Source organism: Periplaneta americana, chromosome 12, assembly GCF_040183065.1.
Source record: "Periplaneta americana isolate PAMFEO1 chromosome 12, P.americana_PAMFEO1_priV1, whole genome shotgun sequence".
In the NCBI taxonomy this organism is placed as follows: Eukaryota; Metazoa; Arthropoda; class Insecta; order Blattodea; family Blattidae; genus Periplaneta; species Periplaneta americana.
Window position 1 is genome coordinate 36,854,946 of NC_091128.1, and position 21,460 is coordinate 36,876,405.

Genomic DNA, 21,460 nt, shown 5'->3' on the forward strand with positions numbered 1-21,460 from the left:
CCTTCACCTTATGTAAAATTGTGTTCGGCCCATTTTAAAGACAAAGATTTTTGGAAAGGTAATGGCAATAGAATTTTCAAAGATGATGCTGTACCATCCCTGTTTAATTTTCCAAGCCATTTGCAAAATGTACGATATATTATCTCTGTTGTTACACTACCAATATCATTAAAAATCAATCAGTTGTTTACGACAATAGAGAATACTTAATTGTTAGAACAAGTATATCAAACTGTAGAGAAACCCCACTGAGTGAATTATTTAGATTTACACATCAGATATTAAACACAATTAGTGGAAAGATAACTTTATGTTTTTATTATGTAAATGAATTTACCTGCAAGATAATAAAAATCGATTCAAAATCTATATGTGGATAAATAAGTAAATAAATAAATGGCTATAATAGCTAAGCCTACTTTGTGAACTTATAATTCAGGGTTCATGATCAATATGTATAGGCCTAATTAGACTAATAAATTAGCCAGCCGTGGGTTTGATCTTGTTGGAGAACATGCTATGTTTCAGATGTTAGGAAATGAATACATAATTTCCTGTGGGAACTAAATATCACTAATGGGACTCTAAGAGGGGTGAGGGAGAGAAAAGTTTATATTTTCTGTTCAACCATCTTTTGGCGTTTAACAGCAGATATAGTTCACATATAGTTTTATATTTTGCCGGATATGTATAATTAAAAAAGCAAGGAATGTCATCTTATTGATATTACATATGTGCATAAAATTACGTACTATCACTCCACAAGCAGTGATATATATTTATGTATTTATTTAAAATAACAATATATTATGTAAAGAAGTCCACTCATAAAAAGTATGTTTTTTATTTTGCATAATGTGATTATGTTTAGTTTTTAGGTCTTTATGTTACCTATTATTTGCAATGTATTAGGTACCGGTAGGCTACTTTTATAATTGATAGCATTCCCTTTATTAATTGAAGAATGACTTATAAATGCAATGTAATTTTGCTACCTTTGCGCATTATATTTTGCGTGGTTACTTACAGTATGTCGTGTGGTCTAAAAGTACCGGTAATATAATTTTCGATTCTCTAAAACTTAACAACAGGTCTATACTGATTATCACATATTTATTTCACTTAAGAATTTGATTATAATAAGAACTTGTGTAATCAAGGTGCATGTATTTACGTCTTGTGATCTAAGAGTAATGTATGTTAATATAATTTTCCATTCTCTGAAACCTAACAATATGCTGATCAACGTAAAATTATACATTCTATAATATGTATTGTGTAGGCCTATTTATGGATGTATGAGAATGTTTTCTATCAATTGCTGCGTACGTATTTTCTTTCCTTTAATGCTCTGACGCATATCAATGAAACTTTGAATATGTTTATTTCGTAATAATTTTACGTTAAACGTCGAAAATGGCCATAATCTGTCAATTTTAGATCATCACAGCGTTAAATTTCGTGATTTACGTACTGCTATTACGCGTCTGCTCTCCAACAGCATGGCGGCAAGCGCAGCGTTCAATTTGCCCCGGTTTCCTCGTTCCGCGCAACCGAGCCTGTATGGGCTTGGTTATATTACCTGTTGTTCTGTATGGTTATGAAACTCGAACTCTCACTCTGAGAGAGGAACAGAGATTACGAGTGTTTGAAAATAAGATTCTGAGGAAAATATTTGGGGCTAAATGGGATGAAGTTACAGGAGACTGGAGAAAGTTACACAATGCAAAATTGCACGCATTGTATTTCTCACCTGACATAATTAGGAACATTAAATCCAGACGTTTGAGATGCGCAGAGCATGTAGCAGCTATGGACGAATCCAGAATGCATATAGATTGTTAGTTGGGAGGCCAGAGGGAAAAAAACCTTTGGGGAGGCCGAGATGGAGATGGGAGGATAATATTAAAATGGATTTGAGGAAGGTGGGATATGACGATAGAAACTGGATTAACCATGCACAGGATAGGGACCGATGGCGGGATTATGTGAGGGCGGGAATGAACCTCCGGGTTCCTTAAAAGCCAGTAAGTAAGTAAGTAAATAAGAAAATAAATTTAAGTAGTAGACTTTATACCTCAGGAAACTTTAATTTTGGAATTTTAAATAATCTACAGGACGTAGGATACCAATCTGTTTCATACACGCTTTTGTATTTTGTTTTTATTTTTATCTCAATTTTTTATACCGTATGTTCCCGGATTTAGATTATTTTAGTATAGGAAACCTGTACTTAAATAAAAATTCATGTAGTATAAATGTTTATGTGCTTTCAATGGTTAAATGATATTAGAAAAATGGCTGTCATTAGTAGTTTCGAAAATTTTAGCCGTGTCGCTGTTATTTCCAGCAGCCAATCATATTGCAGCTCTGATGCATTTAAACTTGCGCGTCTTGTCATTGGCTGCTGATGACGTTACGCACTTTCACTGCTGCCATATTTATGATCAGTCCCAGGAATCTGTAGAGTAACTTCGCGCATATGAGGACAGAATCTATCTGTGCCGGAGTATATTGCGGGCAGCATTAGCTCGAGTCAACAAAGGGATAAGATGCTCGCGGTAGAAGGTAGAATAGAGTTCAGATAGAAATTATCCCCTCCTGCATGCGATATCTCGCTTCGTTCAAGCAATGCCTGCCCCCAGAAGTAGTCACTGGCCTTAGCTCTCCCACATACCACTTGCGCAGAAGTCTTGTTTCGTCTCTCTACTCCACAGAATCCTGGGACAGACTATAGTAAAGAGCTGTTAACTAATAATTAATATACTGTCCTGCTCGGCGTAAAGCAGGTATAAAATGTGCAACAACGCGATCAGCTTAAGACGTACCGTGTACAAAAAAAAAGTAAATAAGACCCACTCAACATATCTATATACAAATAAAAGGCAAATTTTAACACAACCGATCTTGATTAAAATAATAATTCTTCAACCTCTGACTTGATTACGAGGATATCTGAAACAGGTGATTCCTTAACATGGTACGGACCGGGCAGGGCTGTTCAAAGAAAAACTAAAATCCCTAAGAAATTAAAGAATTAAAAAAGACAGTAGCTAAAAAAGTCAAAAGGCGATGTAAATCGTAATTTCTTCCACAAAATCCGTCACCCGTCAAAGCCATTCTTTTCCCGTCCGCTACGTTGGAATTCCGTCAGTTTTGACGGAATTTCCGTCCCGTTGGCAACACTGCTGACAATACTAAAAAAACATTTTTTCTGGGATCACCATTGTTGCCAGGTTGATGGATTTATCCCTCGGCGTAGGCATTTTTTGGTCGAAAAGGGATTGAGGGATTTTTTTGACAGAATGACAAAATGTAGGGATTTTCACATCTTTCCAATTTTTCATTTTCTTTTAAATATTTTTCAAAATAGTTTTATTTTTCAGATACAAAATGAGTTTCTTAATTTTTATTAACAGCACATAAAAGTGATTTAACGCTGAAAACTCTAGTATATGCTTAATATATGGTTTGTCAAAATGGGTTGTAATAATATATAATTTTAATTGAAAGAGTTGAGTGATTCAAATAGAAACGACCAATGAGGTTTAACTTATGTTTTTCTTTTTTAATTTTACTGCTTGTTGGCTGCCATTTACCATTGTCGTTTATGTCTTCCCGCTTTATATTCAAATCGATTCAATATTTCAGTAGAGAGTAGATTGTTGCGAACGTGAGTGCGTTAGGAATATTTTGTAGTTTCAGTTCTTGTGTTAACAGCCAGAAAAATGTACATATTGTACATTATGACCATAGTTTTAAGTTGATAATTTTTAAAGTGTCTGTTTATTTTCTTACTTTTAAATTACTGATATTTTTGACCGTGTGTTTATTTTATTGGTATAAGCGGGTGTTTATTTTATTGGTACAATGAGTGATCCTCAAGAAGGACCGTCCACGCCGAAAAAATAACGTGCAATCAGGAAAGTTAATTAAAAGTGAGAAATCTTGGCGGAAACAATATTCGTTGAATCATGGTTGGAGGAACCTCATTTTAAAGGTTGGATGGCTAAATCTAATGATCCCTATAAAGTAAAATATTTGTGTTGCAAAAAGGAACTATCGGCCGGTAAGAGTGAATTAGAAAGACACAGCTCCATGCCCTCGCATAAAAAAATGCATTACAGTTGAAAAATGTCCCCAGAATTACCAGTGTTTCTACAAGAAAGCCATCTGATGGCAAAATAAAAGTTCAGATTACGATGTTTGGAGTTCTATCAAGTATCTTTCAATGAGTCCTTGAAAAGATTGCCCCTTTAACAAGATGTTATAAGTAATTTGACTTTTCTAGATCCAAAATCTAGGTGTCAGTAATATTGTTGAAAGGTCTAGTATCACACTTACTTCACTAGTTGATAAATATAAGACAAAAGTAAACCAAGAATCAGTATTAAATGAATGGAGTCTTTTACCCAATTACTTTTCTTCTGAAGAGAAAACTGCTGATCTAAATTAGCATACTAGAATTTTGGAAACGAATAGAAGAATGTAACAATTTAAATTCTGAATTTTTGTTAAAAAATTTAGGAAATCTAGCCAAAATTTGCCTTTCTTTGCCCCATTTTAATGCAGCTGTAGAGCGCATATTTTCAATGGTTAGCGATATAAAAACGAAGAAAAGAAATAAACTATCAGCAAAAACAGTGCCGTCTCTAGTGCGGGTGAAACTTCACATGAGCAACATGAACAGAAAGTGTTACAACTATCCAATCACCGACGAAATGTTGAAACTGTTCATTGAAAATTTGTAGCCTACAACAAGGATTCAAGACAACAAAATAGCTGGGCTGCTGGTTGCGGAAAAAGAGGGAGTAGAAGAACGTGAACAGGATCATCAATAATATGCCGATCTGAGGGTGCGTACTCTGTTGCACTGTGATATTTATTAGGAACATTGTCTTGTTCTAATTTATTATTTTAATTCGTTTTTTAAAATGTGTATTTTGGAGTATAGACCATACCACCCCAAGAGGGATTTTTTCTAAATTTGGGGGATTCTTCAACCCCTCTGAAGGATTTTCTTTCGTAAAAACCTGGCAACACTTGGGATCACTGCATTCACAGCTGCCTTGATCTCTATACTCGATATTGGCTTTACACGCAAATGGATGCAGGTTCTGTTCGCTAATGTTGGATGTTTGGATTGTTCTAGCGCAGAACTCTGAACGCTGAAAACAGTTGTATGTTTATATTTGTTGTTAATGTGTTGCTAGAAATTCGACAGTAATGTAAAATAGTACGGTACCGTACAAAGAAGGCTGTTCATTGTGAGGTATTCATACATATAACACGTAAGGTAACGTATGAATGAGTAGCTTACAGGGGGAAAAATATGAATGTCACATTGCTGTTAAAAGTGAGATGGGCGATTTGCAAATAGTTTGGCTTCTTTAGGATAAAAAAAAATGGCATGAATTAAATTTTGGCGCAATCTCACCCTATATGCAGCAAGGTGTCATGGCGGACGAGCGCAAGGCTACTACGTGATTCAAATTATGCATGTATGTATGGCAGCCAACATTACACTAATTAGCGATGAGAGAAAGCCTAGATCATATATACGATCTAGGGAGAAAGGCTGCTATCATGTATTTGAAAAGCCAATAAGTTGCAACTGTGTGAAATCGTGGACGTAGTTTATAGACAGAACACCAGAGTCGCATTGACACGATGCCTCCAGCTCAGGAAACCCGTGCGGCAAAGGAACTGTTGACCAAACACATTATTACCCGGGTTCGATTCCCGTATAGAAGTAATTCCTTGGGACATGTATGAGTACGAGAGAATTTCAAATTATCGTAAAATTAGAATAGAAGAAAATCCAATGAAAGACAGGGAATGGACTGAGAAGACAGAGAGTGGACTTCGAGGACAGAGACTGGACTGGTAGGACGGAGAGTATAGTGACAGGGCAGAGATTGGACTGAGAGCACATAGAGTGGACTGAGAAAGAGAGGACTGAGATGACATACTGGACTGGTAGGACAAAGTGTAGTGACAGCACAAAGATTGCACTGAGGGCACGTAGAGTGGACTGAGAAGGCACAGAGTCGACTGAGAGGACATGGAGTGGACTGGTAGGACAGAGGGTGTAGTGACAAGACAGAGATTGGACTGAGAGCACATAGACAGGACTGAAAGGACAGACAGTGGACTGAAAGGACAGACAGTGGACTGAAAGGACATAGAGTGGACTCAGATGACATAGAATGGACAGAGAGGACAGAATGGAGTGAGAGCACAGAGAGTGTAGTGACAGAACAGAGATTGGACTGAGGGCACATAGAGTGGACTGAGAAGACAGGGAGCGGATAGCGAGTACATAGACTGAACTTAGAAGACAGAGAGTAGACTGAAAGGACATAGAGTGGACTGAGAGGACAGGGAGCGGACAGTGAGTACATAGAGTGGACTGAGAAGACAGAGTGGACTGAAAGGACAGAGTGAACTGAGCGCACAGAGAGTGTAGTGACAAAACGGAGATTGGAATGAAGGCACATAGAGTGAACTCAGATGACATAGAGTGGACAGAGAGTGGAGTGAGAGCACAGAGTGTGTAGTGACAGAACAGAGATTGGACTGAGGGCACATAGAGTGGACTGAGATGACAGAGTGGACTGAGACGGCATAGAGTGGACTCAGAAGACATAGACTGGACTGAGAGAACAGAGTGGACTGAGAGGACAGAGATTGGACAGAGAGCACATAGAGTGAACTGAGGGGACAGAGAATGGACTGAGACGACATAGAGTGGACCGAGAGGATAGAGAGTGGACTGAGAGAACAGAGAGAGTAGTGACAGAACAGTGATTGGACTGAGAGCACATAGAGTGGATCAGTTCACAGATAGTGGACTGAGAGGGCATAGAGTGGACTGAAAGGACAGATACTGGACTGGTAGGACAGAGAGTGTAGTGACAGAACAGAGATTGGACAGAGAGCATATAGAGTGGACTGAGGGGACAGAGAGTGGATTCGGATTACATGGAGTGGACTGAGAGGACAGAGGGTGTAGTGACAGAACAGAGATTGGGCTAAGAGTACACAGAGTGGATTCAGATGAGATGGAGTGGACTGAGAGGACACAGAGTTCACTGAGAAGACAGTGTGGTGAAAGTATAGAGATTGGATTGAGGGGACAGAGAGTGGACTGAGACGACATAGAGCAGACTCAGAGGACAGAACAGAGATTGGACTGAGAGCACATAGAGTGGACTGAGACGAAAGAGAGTGGACTGATAGGACTGGAGTAACAACATTAACGCACTAGAGGTAGGTACGTCCCTGAATGTGGGATTAGAGTACAATGCACTTAGTTCATTTCTAAGTATTTCCTTATTCAGCATATTGTATTGCATAATAATGGTTTGAACCAATGACTGAGGGAAATTATCACAATAAATAGGGTATTTTTTTGGGATAAACTATCGAAAATGCAGAAAAAATTCCCGAAGTTTAGAAATCTGTCACTCATTTGACACGTTATGATGTCACAGTCTTCTTTTAAATTGACACAACACCTAAGTTTTATATGCTAGCTTGTTAATGTGTGTTGTAGCATTTTCATGTGATTTTACTTTCTCAGACAAAACTGCTTTAAATGTATACACTCCTTATGAGTTCACAGAATTTCGCCCCCAAAAAGCAGACAATAAAAACAATATGATGATGATTTTCGTTTCTCACATTCCTTCTTTTCAAACCACTCAGAACGAAATTTTCTGAACAATATTAATATTTTTAGTAACAATAGTTATTTATTAAAGGAGAAAAATTCGCTTCGGCACCAGGGTTCGAACCTGGGTTCTTGGTTCTGCGTACCAAGCCTTCTAACCACTGAGAGAGCACTTGGTACGTAGAACGAAGAGCTCGTGTTCGAATCCCGGGGCCGGATCGAATTTTTCTCCTTTAATAACCATTGTTACCATAAATATTTTTAAACTGAAAAAATCCGAGAACTTTAATTGTCAATTTATCTTCTAATTTTAACTGCGGGAATGGAGTTTGAATCAAACTGTCTATCATACTGTATTTATTCTTTCAAACACTTTTGCACACTTTATAACACTTTTACTTAATGGTGTAATGTTGTACACACTTTTGTAAATGCACTTTTCCACATTAAACACTGAACATATATTCACACGCACTTTGCATTGAACTTAATGTATTATGTAACTTCAATTTTAACATGATACTATACTACAGACAGGATTAAACAAAAGGGCTGGCCCCAAGTAACGCTACATCACTAGGAGGGTGGTGGGGAAAGGGGTGGGGAAGAACTGCTAGTGTGTTACAGTCCAACCTTTATGTACAGGGCAGAGTCTCACGGGCCCAGTCAGTCCATTCTCTCGCAGAATTGCGTCAATGCATAATATATTTTTTATATATTGGAAACGCATTAAGAAAGATGACTTTAATATGAAAAATACCACACTAGATTGTAATTTACATTCTCAAAAATGGGAACCGGGGCTGGGCCCCAATGGCCCTTAAAGAGGAGCTGCACCTGTCAGTACGGAATTAATACACAGACTCGTGTAGAATCATAACTAACTTGCGATCATCACAGTAAATTACATAAGTGCAAAGCTTTCTATTTTATTGAGAAAGCAAAATCTAGTAACACCTAAATTGTATCTTAAAAACCGATATTATTCATTTTCAATAGTAGGCCTAAGTACTATATTATTACATGTCATTTGGGGTAGTTGTATTGGTATATCAAAAATCCCCCTCGTATAGCAAAAACACTCAACATATGATGGAAACTGTAAACCTTTATTTGTCGAAGAAAAAATGTTAACTGCAACAAACTCGTACACACAGTATACAAATGTCTTTTAAAAGTAAAGAAAAACATAAATAATACCATCGTAAGGCTGAAGGTCATAGTTATATCACAAGACATAAGTATTCACTGATAGAACCAAATGTTAAGACTAACTAAATAAAAGAAAAATAGTTTTAATTCTATTGCCATAACATTGTTTAACAAGTTTCCATTAGATGCACACAAACTACATTACGATTATTTGAGTTCAAATCTGTAATCTAATTTATCACAATTCTTTCTATAGTGCAAATGAACGTATTGACTCACATATATAGCCTACATATCTGTAACTACTTTAGTAATTGTGTTATAATTTGATTTATTAAATGTAAAATTTGTAATATCTATAATTCTGAATATTCCTAACTGTATTGTGTAAATTCATTTTGTTTAATTTTTCTTTTGCCTACGGCTGTGGTGTTGCTGCTCATGACAGCAATAAATGAAATAATCATATTTCATTCCATTTTTTTTCTTTCTGATTGTTAATAATGTACGTATGTGATATTTTGAGAAGAGTTTTTAATATAGTAATGATTTATTTTTTAAGAATTTTCTTAATTTTCACAAGATGGAAATTAGTAACATGTCTTTCCTTATAATAGTAATGATGTTCCGTATTTTTGTTTAGCACATAATCACTTTGTAACAAGAAGCTGATAAGCCTCTCTGCACATGAATGCCTTGTTCTTAATAATTTCTTTCAGTTGTGATGGATGTGATTAAGACAGATCCTGAGGCTGATCCATTGGCTACACAAACAAGTGACAGCTCTGATGTGGAAGACAAGAAGCCTTTATCTCAGGTATGTGTATTCATGCGACGTTTATAACAATGTACCATAAGAGAGAAAAGAATGCATCTCTCAATTTATATTCAATAGACATTAAGTAAAAATAAGCTTAGAGTTCTGATATTTATTTTTTTTTTTTTTACTTTCACCTAGTGTATGCCGTGGCTCTTTCATCAGCATTGTGGCTTTGAGTTGTGTAGCAAGTAAAATAATTACAAAAGTAAGAGGTCTATGTTACACAATATTGGGAGAGATTTTTCACGTCAGGGTTGATGTTATTGATTTTTAGTTTTACTTTTTCCTCTACCGAATTAACTATGGGAACCGTGGGAATAGGAGGTATAGGGCGGAAAGAAAGGAAAATGAGTATGTTTTTCCTCTTCTTTCTCTTCCCTCACTTATCTGCCCCTCTTTCTCATTTTCTTGTTACTTGTCTATTTCTGCTTCATCCTCAGGGGTTCACAGTACATTTATATTAATTTTATTTACATTTCTGAAATCCTGGAGTTGCAGATACTTCAAGTGTGTAGGCCTAAGTTGCTTCTACTGAAAGAGACACGCCCTTTAGCATTCTTGGCTATCATGGAACTTCATGCTTACACCAGTAGGAACTTTGTATTTCAATTTAGAATTCTTATTTAAGATCACTAGATATTACCTAAGTTCACATAGATGTCCTAACAGTTCGCCACAGACTAAGGCCAGTAAATCATCTTTCTTAAGTTTCACCTAATCTCTTTTATGTCGTTAGGTGTGCTTGCAGTTATATTCATCTTTATTTTGAATAGTGGTACCAGTATTAAATTTGCAGTTATTTTTTTAAGAATTTTAGATAAGGGTGCGAATAGCCAAAGCTACGTGTTCTTTTTTAAATCCCACTAACTAACTTAAAGGTACGGGTCTCAATTTGTATTTTAGTTTTGTATCACTAGCTGCTATTTCATTTTGAGGAATTATATATGAATCAAATTTGACTTTGGCGAAATCTGAATATTCGTAACTTTAATATCATTGACCAATAGTTATTAATGTAACTGTTCGTGTACTAATTTTATCTATTAAATATAAAAATCGTAAAGATGGCAGAGTACTTTACCGAGGAGGTGGAGGATGTTATCCTCAACTGAAGAAGCTGCTCAGTCACCAGATAAAATGTACTGTAATAAGTACTTAAGAGTAGAAGAGGCATGGGCACAATTTTGCAACTGTGTCTGAAAATCTGAAATTAAATGGAGACTGTTTGAAATGTAAAGATGGACATTTATCAGAAATCGATCTATCTTCGAGAGGTCTATGCTGGCTCTTAAGGGAATTATGCACTTTTTATTATTTTGTTGGCGTTTACCTATTTTTATGAATTACGTTTATCTAGTGAAGATATTTGGCTTAATTTTTGTAATGAGGGTTGTGGTGCATCAGTGAGAGAACATAGCATGATTGGAGGTGATTGCTGAAGTGCAATATGGGTAAGGTCAGTCCTACCGAAACACGCACGCCATTTAGCTCTTTTGGCTATTAGGGAAGCTCATGCATACAGCTATTGAAACTTTCAATTTAGAATTTACTAATTTTGCTTGTTAGGTCCATTTGTGAATAACCAACAATTATGAGAAAATAAAGGACCAAGGATCTATAGTGGGAATGTTTGATTATCTCTTAACAAAGAATTACCGTCATTATTTATGTACTAATAACAAAAACATAAGGCAGGAGCAGTAAATGTATGCATAAAGTAATGGTAACAAATAAGTCTTTGAATTAACTCTAACAATATACAGGCTGATTCACGGGGATTTGCCGTCTCTATGGAGCTTGTTTTCGAAGCCATTCTGAGCGAAAATGTCATATAAACATTTATGCTAATCTCAATATTGTGACGCCCACGTGAGATTCGATCTCACGACCGACGGAGGAGAGGCTAAGTCGGCCTTGTGTTGGGCGAGGTGCGCGCGCATCTGTCTCCTGGGGCATGGCTACGCACGGAGTAAAGGGGGACGGACCCTCCCGAATCTGCTAGAGAAGTCCGTCCGAAGAGCAGCAGCGTGCGAGATAATTCGAGAAGCCGTACTTTCCAGAAACTGTGGTGTGAGTATAAATTACGCGCGCAAGTAAACGCGAAGCAGTTTCAGTTATTCAGTCAGTGAATAAGCCAGAGCAAGTAAGCCAGTCTTGTGTACCAGAGTTCGACTCGAGTGTGCGTCCGCAACTGTGCCAGCATCCGAAGGCCTGAGTTCGAGTGCAGTGGACCGCAGTTGGAGGGACCTGAGTTCGAGTACAGTGAACTGTCTCTGAAGGTCTGTGGTTCGAGATACTGTGAACTCGAGTGACTTAGATAGAAGAACTGTGAACTGAGAACTGATAGTTCTGATTTGTAAATAGTGCATTGTAAATATTAGTTAAGATTAACAGTTCATTGTTGTTCGTAATAGTCCAAGTAAATTGTCATTGCCGTCAGTGGAATGCTATAACGAATACTGTGTTGAGTGAAAATTCTATTGACGAGAGCGTTTAAGGTGAATTGTAGAAAGGAATTATTGTTGGAAGAATAAAATCCTATTGTTGAGTTGAAATAAATTTACATTGGTGTCAGAAGTGGGATATTATCGACAATGGAGAACCTACAGCAGATCCTGCAAGCCATCGCGGAAATGAAAGCAGAAATGAAAGACGAAATGAACAAGCACATCAGTGAGTTGAAGAACGATATAAGTGAAGTGAAAACGGAGATGAAAAGTGACATAAGCGGAGTGAAAGGCGACATAAGCGAAGTGAAAGATGACGTCACTACGCAAATTGAAAGCGTTTCGGCCCACGTAGATGGAATTGTCGCCATCGTGAAAGACGAACTTAAGGCCGATTTGGATAAACTAAACCAGAATTTTACAACTATAAACGAGACAGTTGCAGAGTTGAGACAGGATGTAGACCATTTCGACGGCAAAATCCGCGATCTCGAACGTCGTCAAGAGGAAACGTGTGTGCTGATGGACCAACATGCTGTAGAAAACAAGCACATCCTCGCGTTGGTGGATCGCCAGGCTAGAGAACATAAACAGATAGTTGCCGAGGAGGTTCGACGTGCCATGCAAGAAGCGGCTACAGAGTTGAGGACTCCATATAGTGGCCCTGCGGAATCATCGCCTTCAGCCAGACATCACAACGTCAAGACGCCGAAGTTCGACGGTACGACGTCTTGGGCGATATTCCGTCGCCAGTTCGAGGCCATCGCAGAGCACAATGGGTGGACGCCAGCAGAGAAAACCACTCAGCTGCTGGCCATGCTTCAGGGACAGGCGTCGGAGATTCTTCACAGCGTTCCAGAAGATGGGACAGCCGCTGAGATAATGGCGGCCCTGGAGGGACGTTATGGTGACCATCAACTTGCGGCAGCATTTTGGACCCAACTAAAAAGGAGGGTCCAACAGTCAGGCGAGTCCCTACAAGAATTTGCGATGGCGGTGGAACAACTGGCCCATAAGGCCCTCAGGGGCCTACCTAATGATTTCATTGCTGGAGAGGCGGCCTACACCTTCGGCAGCGGAGTTCGAGACCCGGAAATCAGACAACAGCTACTCCTGGCAGAGCATCGTACCATCAACGCAGCTCTGGCAGCGGCCCTCAGGATGGAGGCGGCCAAGTCGGCGGCAGGAGTCTCAACACCGCACTGGATCAGGAGCGTCACGGCGACGGATGCTGGGGGGCGCCAACCGAAGCCACCCGAGCGGCAGAGGCGGGGAGCGCCTACCTGCTGGTCCTGTGGCAGACCGGGACACTTGAAAAGGAACTGCGACCAGTCCAGCCACAGGCGGGAGAGAGAGGTGGCCGACGTCGAGGAGCGCCGGCAGTCAACGGAGCGGCGGAGACGACGGGCGCCCACCTGCTGGTCCTGTGATGAACCGGGACACTTGAGAAGGGACTGTGACCAATCCGGCCACAGGCAGGAGAGAGAGGTGGCCGACGTCGAGGAGCGCCAGCAGTCAACGGAGCGGCGGAGACGACGGGCGCCCACCTGCTGGTCCTGCAGGAGACCGGGACACCTAAGGAGGGACTGCGACCGCTCTGGCCACCGGCTGGAGAGAGAGGTGGCTGACACCGAGAGGAGTCAACAGTCGCCTGAGCAACGGGGACGACAGGTGCCCACCTGCTGGTCCTGCGGTGAACCTGGGCACTTGTGGAGGAGTTGCGATCGACCTGGCTACAGTCAGGAGAGAGAGGGGGCCGATGCTAGGAGGAGCACGTCGGCGCCATCATCACCGTCCCCTCGGCTCGTCCTGAAACCGGTCGACAGAAGATGCGACGATGGGCTAATTGCTGAAGGACGGATAAGAGGCCGTCCATGCAGAGTACTGGTGGACACCGGGGCGATGCTCACTATCGCCAGACCGGACGTCGTGCGTGGCCTACCTGGGAGGACGCCGCTGCGCCAATACGAGCTACGGACTGTTTCAGGCGAGAGCTTGCCCATCCAGAGAGAGGTCTTCCTGGACCTGACCTTGGGGAAGAGGAAACTGGAGATGTGGGTGTTCGTCGCCAACATCACCGAGGACGTCGTCTTGGGACTCGACGCCATGCGGTTACTCGATGCGACAGTGGACGTCCGGCGCCGTATACTCCGTCTTGGTCGGGATGAAGTGTTCCTGATGGACGCCGAGGATCAACCCGTGGCCAGCGAGCTCTCCCTGGAGGGCCAAGTGGAAAAGCAAGACGGCGCCCACGCAGTACGAGTATTGCTGCCCAGCCAAGCCAAGGATGGGGTGGCACCATCATAAGGAGGGAGCAGCCGGAGGACCCCAAACGTTGGATCGACTAGCAGCCTACCAAGGGACTGCCCGAGACGAGCAGTCCTAAGGAGGGAGCAATGTGACGCCCACGTGAGATTCGATCTCACGACCGACGGAGGAGAGGCTAAGTCGGCCTTGTGTTGGGCGAGGTGCGCGCGCATCTGCCTCCTGGGGCATGGCTACGCACGGAGTAAAGGGGGACGGAGCCTCCCGAATCTGCTAGAGAAGTCCGTCCGAAGAGCAGCAGCGTGCGAGATAATTCGAGAAGCCGTACTTTCCAGAAACTGTGGTGTGAGTATAAATTACGCGCGCAAGTAAACGCGAAGCAGTTTCAGTTATTCAGTCAGTGAATAAGCCAGAGCAAGTAAGCCAGTCTTGTGTACCGGAGTTCGACTCGAGTGTGCGTCCGCAACTGTGCCAGCATCCGAAGGCCTGAGTTCGAGCGCAGTGGACCGCAGTTGGAGGGACCTGAGTTCGAGTGCAGTGGACCGCAGTTGGAGGGACCTGAGTTCGAGTACAGTGAACTGTCTCTGAAGGTCTGTGGTTCGAGATACTGTGAACTCGAGTGATTTAGATAGAAGAACTGTGAACTGATAGTTCTGATTTGTAAATAGTGCTTTGTAAATATTAGTTAAGATTAACAGTTCATTGTTGTTCGTAATAGTCCAAGTAAATTGTCATTGCCGTCAGTGGAGTGCTACAACGAATACTGTGTTGAGTGAAAATTCTATTGTTGACGAGAGCGTTTAAGGTGAATTGTAGAAAGGAATTATTGTTGGAAGAATAAAATCCTATTGTTGAGTTGAAATAAATTTACAATATTTTCAGAGTTACTGTACACTAATGAGAAATTGTTTGTAAAATATCATTATTTTTTAGTTTTGAGGGTAAAAGAATATTACAGATAAAGAATGAACTATTCACGAGTGTTATTTTTTTAATTAGCTAATATTCTGAAGCTAAAAATATTTTGTGAATTCCATAGTTACTTCGTACAGAATTTTTACTTCTTTCGATTTTTAATTAGAGAATTACATTTTCTTACGCATGTATCATAACAATTGTTACAAATCACGCCACTCTTGTAAATTTTTCAAGAATGTACATTAGGATGCATAATTAAACTGTAAAGAATCAAGTTCCTAAAGTCATATGATTTGTAACAATTTTTGTGATAAGTGCATAAGAATGATGTAATTTTTAGTTAAAATTTGAAAAACTAAATCTGTACAAAGCAGCTGACAACACATTTTACGCTTCAGAATACTAGCCAGTTAAAGAAATGATAACAGTTTATTCTCTATTTGTAATATTCTTTTACCCTTAAAACTAAAGAAAAAAAAAAAAAAGGTGTTTTACAAACAACTTCAAATTAGTGTGACTTTGAAAATTGAGATTAGGACACATGTTTACATGATTTTTTTGCTCAGAATGTCTTCGGAAATAAGCTCCGTAAGAGACGATAAATCCTCGTGAATCACCCTATATATTCACGAGGTTTTATTTCCGAAGACATTCTGAACAAAAAAGTCATATAAACATATATCCTAATCTCAATATTTTCAAAGTTACACTAATTTGAAGTTGTTTATAAAATACGCTTTTTCTTTAGTTTTAAGGATAAAAGAATATTACAAGTAGAGAATGAACTGTTCAGAAGTATCATTTTTTAAATTGGTTAGTGTTCAGAAGCTAAAAATGTGTTGTCAGTTGCTTTGTACAGATATTTATTTATTTCATCAATTATTGTTCACGTCATGGCGGAAGTTGTATTCCAGTTCTTAATCCGCCATCACTCTCAATACAAATATAACACAAACTAATACATAATGAACCTATAAGTATCCTCTGTTTACAATAATAATACTAATAATAATAATAATAATAATAATAATAATAATAATAATACACAACTAATAATAAGTATAGCTCTTGTATTTAAAACTCCTACCTTAGCATTTTCATTTTATGCTCAATCTCTTCAGAATTATTCTGTTAACTTCATTGACTACTCTTTGTAGTTTCTTATCAACATTTATAATTCCATCTCCATTAGAGCTTTGATTTTCTCTTCCCATCTACTTTTAACTCTAAAAAGAAATTTTCCTAATTTATGCAAATTGCTGGTGTTTAGGTGACCATTCATTTTTTTTATAAGCTGCTATAGCGTTTATTTGTAGAAATTTTTTTATCTACCCAACTGTGTCTCAAATCATTCGTTGCCTGACACTTTAGCGCAATAAGCATTGCGTCTTCAGCTAGTCCACACAAAGGACATTTATCCTTCTGTACGTTCCCTCTTTTATTCTCGAGTCTCCAGATACCTAATATCCACCATGCCATTCCTGTTCTTTCTTCTCTTGAATTTAGTCTAACATATTCTAGACCTATCTGCTTATTTCTCGTTCCAGCTCCTTCAGGCAATTCGATTTCCAATTAGCGGCTTTAATACAAAAGATACATGTTTTCATAACTGCCGAATCATTCCTACACAGGACATTACTTAAATATTTGATTTTTCTTTCTAGAATAATTCCCAGACTCGAATCGGTTCCCCTCTCTAGTAAACTGCCAGGTTAGAAGCATTCTCCGGTATTCCTACAAATTTTTTACACATTTTGGCTCTTACTTTATCGATGTTTCTGCTGGATAACCAACTACCCCAGATCTCAATATTATATATCATCTTTGATTCTACTAGTGCATTATAGATGTAGACCAAATTCTTCACCCCAATATTCGGCCATTTATTTAGGCATCTGTCTACTGCTTGGAGTGCATTTTTACCTTTATTCAGTGTCAATTCATTTTGCAACTTCCAATTTCCCCTATTGTTTATTATCACTCCTAGGTACTTGAATCTGGAAACACAATCAAGTGGAACTTTATTCACGCTTTGTACAGATATTGTTTTTAAAATTGTAACTAAAAATGACATCTTTCTTATGCACTTATCACAAAAATTGTTACAAATCATACGACTTCAGGAACTTGATTCTTTACAGTTTAATTATGCATCATAATGTACAATCTTAAATAATTTATAAGAGTGGCGCGATTTGTAATGATTGTTGTGATCAATGCGTAAGAAAATGTAATTTTGTAGTTAAAAATCGAAAAAAGAATTCTGTACGAAGCAAATATGGAATTCACAACACTTTTTAGCATCAGAATATTAGCTAATTAAAGAAATGATATTCCTAAATAGTTCATTCTTTATCTATAATATTCCTTTACCCGTAAATCTTAAGAATAATGGTATTTTACGAACAATTTCAAATTAATGTATGGTAACTCTGAAAATATTGAGATCAGCACAAATGTTTATATGATATTCTTTGCTCAGAATGTCTTTGGAAATAAGCTTTGTAAGGGACGGCAAATCCTTGTGAATCATCCTGTATATATAAATAAATCCTCAATATTAGCTCTTGCCCATATAAATAGCAAACCCAGAAGTCCGAAGTAATACATAGCAAACACAGTAACCTTTAAGGTAATGAGTAACAGATGTATGCACTAGATTGATTCATTCAATGACATCCAAAACTGGAACAAACCAGAAGAAAACCCAACAATAAGATAACTACACACACTCAAGAAAATGGGACTAATATAGACCAACATGATTTAAACCCCAAAGAGATGAAGAACAGCAAGATGTACATTTTAAGAACTGTAAAATACCAATAGAATAAATGCAGCAAAGTCAGAAAGACCGGCCTTCTGCGGAGGAACCAGGGATAATAGAAATGCAAATCCTGAGCTGGGTCAACAAGCATAATAACCGACGAATCCCGTAAGCCAATTTGACCTGGGAATATAACTCACGCTACCAGTCATGTCGTAATGGCATGGCCCTGTCGATTGGTGTGTCATGAATAAACAAATCCCACAGGTTCACTCACAATGTTCCACGCAACAAAATCGAACTGGACTGGACACACAGCTGGAAGACGTGACGTTACACTATGCTACAAAGGTGTAGAAACTATTTGGAGTGAAGATGCAATTAGCTCTCGAAAAGCCCAGGCGTGGACACTGACAATTCACAGAGAAGACTATGCTGCCAGCTGTACACCATATCCAAGCCACTGTGTGTAGTCCAAGGTTTCCTAGCCAACTCTCGGCTCTGTGCTGCGAGGCAGCTGCCCCGTTGAACAGCTCACTCCGTCCTCCAAGCCCACTCCCAAACAACTCTCCAGCTCACGGAGCTCCGACTGAGGACCTCGGTCGATGGCGGGGGAAAATACGTTAAAGATTTGAAACGACAAATCAGGATGAACCTCTCAAAGCCAAGAAAGAAAACAAATATTAATTTGACAAGCCAAAATGATAACAGTGTTGCCCTCTATACAAGTGGTGGGGAAAAGATTAATGTTACCCAAGAAAATGCCCTCTATACAAGCGATAGGGAAAGGATTAACACATTACCCAAGAAAATGCCCTCTATACAAGCAATAGGGAAAGGATTAACATGTTACCCAAGAAAATGTCCTCTATAGTTAAGTGAACATTTATAAACTCCATCTAGTAAGAACCAATATAAACTATGCCGGGTAGGATGTTGGAAGAAAGAAAGAGAATAGACAGCGGTGTACAACACCACATGCTTTATAAATATCGTGTGGTTAAAAATTAAGTACAATAGGAAGTTATGAATATTAAAATGTCAGCAATTTCGTTTGGCTGGTAGTTTACCTCAAATATTATGCACACATCTGTTCACATCAATAGTAAATAAAATCACGTGAAGATATTTCCCTTGTTGATATGTTATGCTTTGCATTACATCTATGTAGTTCCGAAGTGAAACCAATTCCATGGAACTAGTTCCATATCGAATTTCAGACTTACTACGTTTATTCACCGAGATAGAAAACAACTGATGTCCCGTGAAAATGCAGGAAGAACCTCAACATACGTCCTTGCTGGCTATCATGACAGTGGTCATGTGAGGAATATCAGCATTATGGCTTAACTGCTTAGCCACTTTACATTGTATTATTTAGTGAATTTTACCTCTAAAAATTTTACTTGTGTTCCTTAAATGAGACAGTGTGAATAAAGTGGGACAAGTGACCTTTAGTCTAGGAGCTCACATAAATATTAAGATGAGTCCCAAGAGCCCATGTAAGGACGCGATTGTCATCATGTGTCTTTTAAACGATCATTTCTGCTGTCTCCTTTCATTCATTCAAAAATGTATCTGTTCATTATTTTGCGGGGTAAAAATAATTATGGATTAAAAGTTAGTTAGCATTAGTTAGTTCTAACATTTTTATCTGTAGTAATCTCACTAGAGGTTTTGATTTATCTAGAGAAATCTAAACTCGAATGGGATTTGACTATTACACGATTAGAAGAAAATATATAAAGATTAGAAGAAATAAAGTACTCTAATAGAATAAAATATTAATTGGCTTATTAAATATTAAACTGTCTTGAAAATTTATTATTGTACTATCTCATTACAAGTATTCTGCATGATGGCACTAGTGTGGTATGATCGGTTTTTCCCTTGTTACCAGTTGTGCCAACTATACAATCTTCATTGAATTCTATGGACGATTACTAATCAAGAAAGCTTTATTGATTGTTTCATTTTTATTAAAACAGTTGCATTCCACTTCAATTACCAATAGATATTAAACAATTTCTGATACGTCACTATCCGCAATCTCATTCAGCAGAAGCTATAACATAAGCTGAATAATATAAACAAGATGAATGATAAAAAAGTTTTAGTGAGGATGATGAAATAAACATGAATCATTTTAAAAGGTACAATTATTGAAAGTACAATGTTGGCAGACAAACAAATGCTATAGTCCCGTCGCTCTTATTTCTGGCAGCCACTCAGGTTGCAGGTTGGCTACATTTAAACGTGTGCGTCTTGTCATTCGCTGCGGATGATGTTATGCTCTTCCTAAGGCTCGATAAATACTTAATATAATCGCTCGCCATTTTGGCTTTTTCGTTGGTGTTTGCAGAAAGCACATGAGGACGTTATTTGGTGCTCAATTATTTGCTCAATTACAGTGCGTTTGATTTATTATCATACGAGCTACGTCATAATAATGTTTAATGGTATGGCAAATAGATTCCTCGTCTGGTAGTTCGGCAACGAAAGAACAGAAATGGCGAACGATACTACCTACCTAGACTTTATAGAACCTTCACTTCTTAAGATGTAAGGAAAGAGGAGGAGTCACACCAGAAATAACAGCGATGCGATGATGATAAAAATTGTAGGATAAGCAGCCATGATTGGTTGAAACACGTCGTTCAGTATCGTTTTATTTGTCGAAAGTAGTATGACGTAGTAAAAGTGTAATAATCAGAATTAAATAACCCACTTGAAACTCCCTTCAACTACCATGAAATGAATTATGAGCACAGAAATATTACTATAAGTCCAACTAAATTACATGAAGAATTCTTCTTTAGGAGCATTATGTAATGTCAAGTATTGTCCTGTGGTCACACAATGAGAGACATAGACTTTGTGAGGCTGGGATGGATTCCACAAGTAGGTGACCAGAAAATGAAATACTCATCAACAGATAATTAGTGCAATAGCAGATAAGTGAAAAATTGTTATTGTATAAGCAACAGAAGAAACAGCACTGTCTTCTGCTACTTGAAGTTCTTTTAGGACCCAACATAACTTAATTGCAGTTTAATGGCATCTAAAATCCATAGATTGTTTATTCGTGCAAACTGTGCTATCTTTCTCATTTTAGGAAGAGTGGCGTGACTGGTACACAGTAAAGGACGAGCTGAAGCTGGAAGTAACGGCAGAGCAGAATGAGGTGTTGACTGATAGGTGAGTGCAGGTTTCGAGTATTCACTTCATTCTTTCTTGTATTGCTTCAGTTCAACAATTGGACATGACATTAATTTGCAATGTGTTGCGGAATTCTGTACCATATGTTTGTTCATATGATCAGCTATATATATTTTGATACTGGCAAAATAATCATTGTCATCTCCACCACTGTGCTGCAGCTGCCCTTTTATCTTACAGAAGTTGAACACAATTGG

The 21,460-nt window shown here is 38.7% G+C and overlaps 1 protein-coding gene across 5 annotated transcripts in view; it reads left to right on the top strand.

Moving 5' to 3' along the window:
* Nucleotides 1–4,698: 4,698 nt before the first annotated feature.
* The window catches only part of LOC138710293 (zinc finger protein OZF-like), a 67,770-nt gene continuing 51,008 nt past the window's right edge, over nt 4,699–21,460 (top strand). The window contains exons 1-3 of one of the 5 annotated variants that reach the window (XM_069841071.1): nt 4,699–4,856; nt 9,547–9,644; nt 21,160–21,242. In XM_069841071.1, coding sequence (XP_069697172.1) covers nt 9,552–9,644; nt 21,160–21,242 — 176 coding nt within the window. In that variant the 5' untranslated portion in view covers nt 4,699–4,856; nt 9,547–9,551. Of the gene's footprint in view, nt 4,857–5,064; nt 5,297–9,546; nt 9,645–21,159; nt 21,243–21,460 lie in introns of those variants that run through there. The other 4 variants (XM_069841069.1, XM_069841068.1, XM_069841070.1 and 1 more) reach the window with 4 other exon arrangements.